This window comes from Poromitra crassiceps (genome assembly GCF_964638095.1).
Source record: "Poromitra crassiceps genome assembly, chromosome: 17".
NCBI lineage: Eukaryota > Metazoa > Chordata > Actinopteri > Beryciformes > Melamphaidae > Poromitra > Poromitra crassiceps.
In genome coordinates this window covers 25,368,139-25,377,925 of record NC_139635.1, presented here as the reverse complement: position 1 = coordinate 25,377,925, position 9,787 = coordinate 25,368,139, and the positions used below count along the sequence as shown (strand labels likewise).

At 43.2% G+C, this 9,787-nt stretch overlaps 1 protein-coding gene across 1 annotated transcript; it reads right to left on the bottom strand.

The window, feature by feature from the left end:
- Nucleotides 1-4,993: 4,993 nt before the first annotated feature.
- On the bottom strand, nucleotides 4,994-6,631 carry LOC310792281 (E3 ubiquitin-protein ligase TRIM39-like; the record flags this gene model as incomplete). The annotated part of the gene is made up of 1 exon (XM_083654003.1): nucleotides 4,994-6,631. One exon carries the CDS (start codon nucleotides 6,629-6,631, stop codon nucleotides 4,994-4,996), a length of 1,638 nt encoding a protein of 545 aa, XP_083510129.1.
- Between the last annotated feature and the right edge of the window lie 3,156 nt (nucleotides 6,632-9,787).

Here is a 9,787-nt window from a genome sequence, read left to right as displayed (position 1 = left end):
ATCCAAACACTGAGACCTGAAGGGAAAGTGTGAAATAACATTTAAATCCCACTGTGACATCATCAGTGATGTCATAAATCCCACTGTGACATCATCAGTGATGTCATAAATCCCAGTGATGTGTGACATCATCAGTGATGTCATAAATCACATGGATGTGTGACATCATCAGTGATGTCATAAATCCCAGTGATGTGTGACATCATCAGTGATGTCATAAATCCCAGTGATGTGTGACATATTCAGTGATGTCATAAATCCCAGTGATGTGTGACATCATCAGTGATGTCATGCTGCATTATGCGAGCTGTAGGGCGGGCGAGCCTAGGAATCGAGAATCACGAGATGCCTAGTAACTTAAAAAGGGAAATTGAAGTTGGATAAAAAAAGGGACTACACTCACATTTTATGCACTTTTAAAGTGTCATCGAGGAGGACTAAGTGTGCAATGATTTAAAAAGCCTTCATTGACATGTGTAGAGACACTGTTGGATTAATGACAATGAACTTAGCTTCTGTTGAACACCTCATTATTTCTACTGACTCTATACAAACAGCCTAGAGACAACCCACCTCAGGTCGCCCTATTTTATATGACAATGGTTCATTCACCAAACCTGCATGTATTGACTTCATTATACCATAATGAAACTGTCCTATATTGAGGACACAACTGATGTCTTGAACAAAATGTTTGGCCTCAGTAATCTCCATTCACACTTCTTGGTAGCCTATATGCTAACATCTCTATCATGAGTTCATGTCTGCTTTGTGACACGTCCTGATCGGCTGGATATCCAGTTGTTCCTTTACTGTCTTTAACTGCCTGGATCATTCACAATAATGTCTTATCTTTACTGTCTTTAACTGCCTGGATCATTCACAATAATGTCTTATCTTTAGGGACAACATTTACTGTCTTTAACTGCCTGGATCATTCACAATAATGTCTTATCTTTAGGGACAACATTTACTGTCTTTAACTGCCTGGATCATTCACAATAATGTCTTATCTTTAGGGACAACATTTACTGTCTTTAACTGCCTGGATCATTCACAATAATGTCTTATCTTTAGGGACAACATTTACTGTCTTTAACTGCGTGAATCATTCACAACAATGTCTTATCTTTAGGGACAACATTTACTGTCTTTAACTGCCTGGATCATTCACAATAATGTCTTATCTTTAGGGACAACATTTACTGTCTTTAACTGCCTGGATCATTCACAATAATGTCTTATCTTTAGGGACAACATTTACTGTCTTTAACTGCCTGGATCATTCACAATAATGTCTTATCTTTAGGGACAACATTTACTGACAAAAGACTGCATGGTGTTATAGTTGGCTCACGTTTTTCTCCCATGAGTGTGTTTATCTGTTTAAAATCCTCTTAATAATCATTTTTATCACTGTATTACTACTCTGTGGTCAGTAGGCTACATTGATGATATTTTCTTGATGTCATATTCAGTGGAAATTTTCATATATTAAATTGTAAAAATGAGAATATTAGATTGTCAATGGATTATTCCCAGGCACAGATTTTACTGACCTCTGGGTCAAACATGAACGCTATAGACTTAACAGAACACATTAAACCAATAAGGGCCCACCTGTCAATGGGTCCCTAGACATGAAAAATCACCAAGGTGCTCGTCGGCCACAGTGTCACAAATGGCGCTATGGCCAAATCAAATATGGCTGCCATCGGCTATGATGAAAATCGAACTTTTTTGTTTCTGAGAGTATATACACATCCTCAATACCTCCATTCCCATCGATTATGGTCTGCAGAATTCATTTCTGATATTGTTATGACCATTCTGTGTGATTTTGACCTTGAAAGGTCATGGTAAAGGTCAAAGGTCAAGGTCATTTTGCTATTCTGAAGACCTTGGCCATAACTTGGCCATTCTTAGGAGTAAACACAGGTGTAATAAGTAGGGGTGTCACGATTCACTTATCTCCCTATTTGATACTACCACGATACTTGGGGTGCCGGTTCGATATATATTGTGATCCTTAAGTATTGTGATTCTGCGATTATTGCGATTCGATATTACGATTTATTTCGATTTTTGTTTCCTTTTTTTGTTTTTTTTTCAGTTTGTTTGCTTTATTTAAAAGTTCATAATAGTAATCATACACCTCTAGACACTGTATATATATATGTTTTTTTTATTTTTATCATGAGTCATATTTCCAAAAACAATGCAGCCAGATCACATCAGTCAGTCTGAGATTTATTTCAGCAACATCAACTTGAACGACTGCATAAGAAAGTGCCAGTGGTACATAAAGGAATAAAGAAAATGTTACATTGAGCCGTTCCCGCTCATCAAGCAGCTTTAAGAAAATATTAAAAATAATAAGATGCGAGGACAAAATGAATAGAGCCCCTGAAAACTCACAGCACAAAAATCATCTATAGGCCTGTTGTTGAGTCCTTACGCCGCATGCGCTCCCCTTCCTTTAGAGACATCTCAATGTAGGAATCCAATATGAGATGGATGAACTGTGGGTCTTGGCAGAGGCTTGATGCTGAGCTGATGATGGCGTTGATGACAGCACAGGGAATTGTGCTAGTGGCATTTAGACATGAGGTCTACCACAACATGAGTGGCAAGAGTAGACTTCTGAGTCAGTTCTTGATTAAATGTAGAGGGGAACTCTCAACATTGTACAGATGTTATAGTGTTTTTGTTTTTGTTTATTTTTGTTGTTGCTTAAGAATTCATGGTGCATGTCTTTGACTGCAACCATCCAAAGGCTGAGGGCGGCCACAGCTAGCCAACAGTGGAGAGACACACATGTGCGCACACACACACACACACACACACACACACACACACACACACACACACACACACACACACACACACACACACACACACACACACACACACACACACACACACACACACACACAGCTCATTCCCATTCAATCCTACACCAATGATTCTCAACCCTTTTCATATCAAGACCTCTAATAGCCCACAGACCCCCATTTGATGAGATTGTGTCTCTTGGACCCAAATCTGAGAATATGTTTATTGTTGGATATGATTTTGTCCAGAATTCAAGACTATCTGCTGTACTGTCAACTACTTTTTATAAGTAGCTTTAGTTAACTAAATGTCTCCCTATGATTCTCCCTGTTAGCTTTACTGTAGTTAATTTCTTCCCAGTGTGAAGTATTTGGTAGCTTAAGCCAGGCCCCCTCCTACCTCACCGACCTGCTCCACCACCATACCCCCTCCTACCTCACCGACCTGCTCCACCACCATACCCCCTCCTACCTCACCGACCTGCTCCACCACCATACCCCCTCCTACCTCACCGACCTGCTCCACCACCATACCCCCTCCTACCTCACTGACCTGCTCCACCACCATACCCCCTCCTACCTCACTGACCTGCTCCACCACCATACCCCCTCCTACCTCACCGACCTGCTCCACCACCATACCCCCTCCTACCTCACTGACCTGCTCCACCACCATACCCCCTCCTACCTCACCGACCTGCTCCACCACCATACCCCCTCCTACCTCACTGACCTGCTCCACCACCATACCCCTTCCTACCTCACTGACCTGCTCCACCACCACCACCATACCCCCTCCTACCTCACTGACCTGCTCCACCACCATACCCCCTCCTACCTCACTGACCTGCTCCACCACCATACCCCCTCTTACCTCACTGACCTGCTCCACCACCACCACCATACCCCCTCCTACCTCACTGACCTGCTCCACCACCATACCCCCTCCTACCTCACTGACCTGCTCCACCACCATAGCCCCTCCCATAGCCTCCGCTCCTCCGATGCAAACCTCTTGTCTCCACCACTCAGGACCAAGCGCTGGACCCGGGGTGACAGAGCCGTCTCCCTTGCTGCCCCCTCCCTCTGGAACTCTCTCCCTAAACACATCAGAGACTGCATTAAACTGCCCACATTCAAATCATTACTAGAAAGTCACCTGTGCTTTTAACCTGCGATAACTGTATTGTATCTGTATTGTCTTAACATGATTTTCCCTCATTCTTTGATCATTTGTATTGTGTATTATGTTTTTAATGTGTTGTTTACTTGATCTTTTTAAACCCCCTTGTAAAGCGTCTGAATACCATGAAAAGTGCTCCATAAATACAATCTACTGTTATTCAATTTATTATTATTGTATCCTTACCTTACGTATTCATGAGACTGAACAGACACATGGATATAGTTTAGAATAGATTAGATAAACAGTCAATTTACTAAGACAGATTCGGGTTCAGGCCGGGCCGTGCAGATTATATTGTATTAGCAAACACTGCAACCGGAAGTCAGCTCTGCACAACGCACACCAGCACGACAAAAGTGGCTTGGAGTCACTGCTCGCTTGCTTGGTGCTGCAGCTTGATTGGTTGTCTTGCTGTCTTCTGGCCCCTCCTCACGTCGCTGTTGTTGCTCTCATCCATCACCAGGTATCCCAGCATGCTTTGGAAGGAGATGACAGACGCATCCAATACACAATGAATGAATGAACCACTGACTAGTGTCACTGTGGTGTGCATCATGCACCGTTAGAGGAGTGAATAGAGATGTTACAATGAAACTGGAAAATGTGTCATTTTCACACACTCACTTTAATGATCAAAGAAAAACAGGATATGAAAGGAAATACTGAACTCTTCTTTAACTTTAACCCCCCTACACACATGATCCAACTAAATCATTATGTCTACATCACATGAACATGAGCCATAACACCACACATTCTGCCAAGAGGAAGAAAAGGTAAAGAGACAAGATACATCAGTAGTTACTGGTCTTCTCTCAGTGGAGACTGAGCCCTATTAGACAAGTCTGCAAAGTGTTGTTGTTGTTCTATAAAATAAAATTCAACATTAAACTGGATATTATTTACCTGAAGACAAAACAACATATGTGTAAACTGTTTTAACTGACAATCCTGAGGCAAATGAATGATCAGTCTAAACTGTGTGATTGACAGGAGAGATGATCAGAGGGGTGGAGTTTTTACCACCATCATTAGGACAGGGACCGAAGTATGGGTAGAGTTTCTCAGTGAAGGTGCAGCCAGTAAAGGAGTAGATAAGAGCTGCAGCAGCTACATCATAAAAGGAGATCAGACCCTCCTCATAATCCACAAACACCCCCACCTTCTGAGGCTTCATCTTCAGAGAGAGCACTTTATGGCCAGCAACAGCTTTGTACTCATTTCCCTTTCTCAACCCTACAGTCCAGAAGCCTTTCTCAGGACTCAGTGTGATCAATTCCTTCCTGTTGATCGACCCTCTGGCCACTCCCACATCCCAGGCAGTCTTCCCTTTAACCTGAACCTCGTAGTAAAACTTCCCTGAAGAGAAGCTCTGCTTTGCTAAGACACAGGCACAAAAAGAAAATCTCTCTGGGTTGTCTGGGAGATTCTTCTTTACATCACAATGATGTACTTGTTTCCCATCATCAGACAGCATGAGACGGGGATATGCTGTATCAGGATCAAGAGTCACATCCACTGCAAACTGCTGGACCCTCTTCAGCTCAACATCAGCAAGCAGCTTCTCCATCTCTTTCCTGAGTGTCTCCTCCAGCTGAGCCACAGCTCTCCTCACAGTCCCCTCATATGATGAGTGGACACTGACCTCTGTCCAGTCCTTGGTGTGTGGAGGATTGTTCAGGGATGGGAAGCTTTGGATGAGGTGAAGGTGGTCTTCAGTGTGTGAGAGCTGCTCCACCTCAGCGGTTCTCTTCATCAGCTCAGAGATCTCCTGTTCCAGCTCTTTGATGACGCCTTCACTATGTTTCTCTGTTGTTTTCTGCTTCTCTTCAATCGTCTCAATGAGCTTAGCCTGACCTCTCTCCACAGACTGCTTCAGAGCAGTGAAGACCCGCACACTGTCTGCTATCTCTCTGTCTGCATTTGCATTACTGAGCTCTACTGACTGTTTGATCTCTTGAATCTTCAGTCGTCTCTCCTGGATCTTCTGCTGAATTTCAGCCTCCGTCTTCCCCAGTTCAGCCTTCTTTCCTTTATATTCTTCCTCTAGAGGAACAAAGCGATGTGACTTGTGGTCTGACTCAGTACAGAACTGACATACACACATCTGGTCAGTCTTGCAGAACAGCTCCAGTGGTCTGTCATGCTTCTTACACATCCTGTCTTCCAGGTTCTCCACAGGATCCATCAGCTTGTGTCTTTTCAGGCCCCTCACTCTCTGATGAGGCTCCAGGTGAGTCTCACAGTAGGAGGTCAGACACACCAGGCAGGACTTCTGGGCCTTCCGTTTGGTCCCAGTGCAGACGTCACAGGGAACTTCTCCTGGTTTGGCACTTTGTTGGTCTGGGCAGCTGCTGGCTTTCATCTGAGCTGACTTCCTGAACTGAGCAGCCATCTCAGATATGAAAGTATTGACATGCAGCTCAGGTCTTCTGTTGAAAAGCTTCTGACACATGGGACACTGGCACGGGACACTAACATCCCAGTGCTGTGTGATACAGTTCTTGCAGAAGTTGTGTCCACATGGTGTGGAGACTGGATCAGTGAACACATCCAGACAGATGGAGCACAGAAACTGCTCTTCAGAGAGGAGACTGCTGGCAGCAGACATATCCAAACACTGAGACCTGAAGGGAAAGTGTGAAATAACATTTAAATCCCACTGTGACATCATCAGTGATGTCATAAATCCCACTGTGACATCATCAGTGATGTCATACATCCCAGTGATGTGTGACATCATCAGTGATGTCATAAATCCCATGGATGTGTGACATCATCAGTGATGTCATAAATCCCAGTGATGTGTGACATCATCAGTGATGTCATAAATCCCAGTGATGTGTGACATCATCAGTGATGTCATAAATCCCAGTGATGTGTGACATAATCAGTGATGTCATAAATCCCAGTGATGTGTGACATCATCAGTGATGTCATGCTGCAGCATGACATATGCGAGCTGTAGGGCGGGCGAGCCTAGGAATCGAGAATCACGAGATGCCTAGTAACTTAAAAAGGGAAATTGAAGTTGGATAAAAAAGGGGACTACACTCACATTTTATGCACTTGAAAGTGTCATCGAGGAGGACTAAGTGTGCAATGATTTAAAAAGCCTTCATTGGCATGTCTAGAGACACTGTTGGATTAATGACAATGAACTTAGCTTCTGTTGAACACCTCATTATTTCTACTGACTCTGTACAAACAGCCTAGAGACAACCCACCTCAGGTCGCCCTATTTTATCTGACAATGGTTCATTCACCAAACCTGCATGTATTGACTTCATTATACCATAATGAAACTGTCCTATATTGAGGACACAACTGATGTATTGAACAAAATGTCTGGCCTCAGTAATCTCCATTCACACTTCTTGGTAGCCTATATGCTAACATCTCTATCATGAGTTCATGTCTGCTTTGTGACACGTCCTGATCGGCTGGATATCCAGTTGTTCCTTTACTGTCTTTAACTGCCTGGATCATTCACAATAATGTCTTATCTTTACTGTCTTTAACTGCCTGGATCATTCACAATAATGTCTTATCTTTAGGGACAACATTTACTGACAAAAGACTGCATGGTGTTATAGTTGGCTCAAGTTTTTATCCCATGAGTGTGTTTATCTGTTTAAAATCCTCTTAATAATAATTTTTATCACTGTATTACTACTCTGTGGTCAGTAGGCTACATTGATATTTTCTTGATGTCATATTCAGTGGAAACTTTCATATATTAAATTGTAAAAATGAGAATATTAGATTGTCAATGGATTATTCCCAGGCACAGATTTTACTGACCCCTGGGGGTTTCCTTCATATAGGAACCCCACACCAAAACATGCAATATCCTGGTTGGTGATGTGGTGCCGCCTCTGGTCATTAGGGGCGCTTGTTCGGAGGGAGGGGAACTCGTTGGAATAGCGTGATCCTCCCACGTGCTATGTCCTACCAGTGAAGCTTCCCCTGTCAGGTGAAAAGAAGCGGCTGGCTACTGCCCATGTCTCGGAGGAAGCATGGAGCCAGTTTCGGCTGTCCCCAGATCGGCAGAGGGTGGAGCAGCAACCAGGATAAATAAATTAAAATTAGCACTAATGGGGGATAAAAATAGCATAAAAATTTTGGGGGGAAAAAAGAAAAAAATGAGAATGAAAATTATATTGACAAGTTAAGAATATTTATTGTTTCATTCATTCCAGTGGTGCAGTAAAACAAACTGTATAACATATATATACATACAGTGAGGTTTTATCACCAAAAATGTCTTATTACAAAAATATATATTTCTAAAGCATTTAAACACTAGAAATCTCAGTGGAAAGGCCTCAGGTATGTCTAGGTTGACCATGACTGCTGAGCTGAACAAAGCAGAGACAAATCTGCCCCCAAAATCAGACAGGCGAAACTCAGCAGCTATTGATTATATAGAAAGAGAATAAAATAACAGGATAATAACAATAAAATAACAATGGCTTTGAATACTCCTGAGCTGGATCTCATACTCTCTCGCCTCCATTTCCCCCTCTCTCTGCTCTGTGCAAGACTCAAATATTAAGTACAGGATCAATCCAGCCAGGACTGCTTCAAAGGACAGGCAAACACAATATTTGTATGCTGCTCATTGTTTGTCCAAATCACAAATTACACTGTATGATGTCATGTTTGTATGTGTGTTCATAAAAAAAAAAAAATCTTGTGTGCCAACTATTTGTGGTACAACAGCTCTCTAATGGTGACAATAAAAATGAATCAACACATTGATTCTACCAAAATCACGCCCAAAAAAGGCGGAGCAACAGGAAACGGAGGAGAACGTCACATTCCGGAATTGAAAGAGAAAGTAACTTGCGACAAGATTGCGGTTTGCTGCAGTCGAGAAAAGACCTGGGTCTGTCCAATTCTCAAGTGAGCTTCGAGAAAAGACTCTCTCAAAAGAAAAGAAAACTAGCGGTGAGTAACAGCAGATCATATTTACCGTGTTTAAACAGAGCAAGAAAGAACAGAAACTTGAGCTGTCGGCCGATCCAGATAGGCCTAATGGCTCATTTCCACCGCAGGTAGTAGCGCGATCCCGCTCCGCTCGACTCGATAAATTGTCTCATCCCACCGGTTTAAACTGTCCCAGCCCGGGTTGTATTGGGGTCGAGTCGTGCTACTTTTCGTACCTGCTTCGTCGAGGTTCTATTCTGTGAACCCGGGTTCATACGGTGACGTGAAAACATTGTAGACGACTGATTGGCCAGGCAGAATCGTGTTTACTCTATCTACTGACTGTCAATGCGCTGCATACCAGTTTAGTGGGCTTACATTCTCTTCTGTTATGTTATTTCCATCAGTCTTTGTGTTGCTGCCTTCGCATCTGGTGAAATAAAGTCGTGGCGGTTGTTTCAATTGTTTTCAGAGTGAAAAAAGTCCGCTGCTCAGCAAGCTCCTGTCGTTAGTTGAGCTGCAGCGCTCCGCTAGGCCGCAGCGGGTGTTTGGTGAAGCCGCGGTCTTGCCTGGTGAGAGGCCGCGGGGTCCAGGGCAGGCTTCACTCTGTTGCGCCTCTTCCGTCCGCGCGCAGCGCATGCCTGAGTTTGACTAACTACAAAGTGATATCCATTCTCTGGCCGATTGTCACATTCGCCCATGTACACTGTAGGTCATTTAGAGGCACCAGTATTTCATAAACAGTTTAAAAGTTCTGTGGATGGATTTAATTGTAACGTTATGTTATAGCCTACTTCGGCTATAAGCGAAGGACAGATATGCGGGGGCGGGGGTG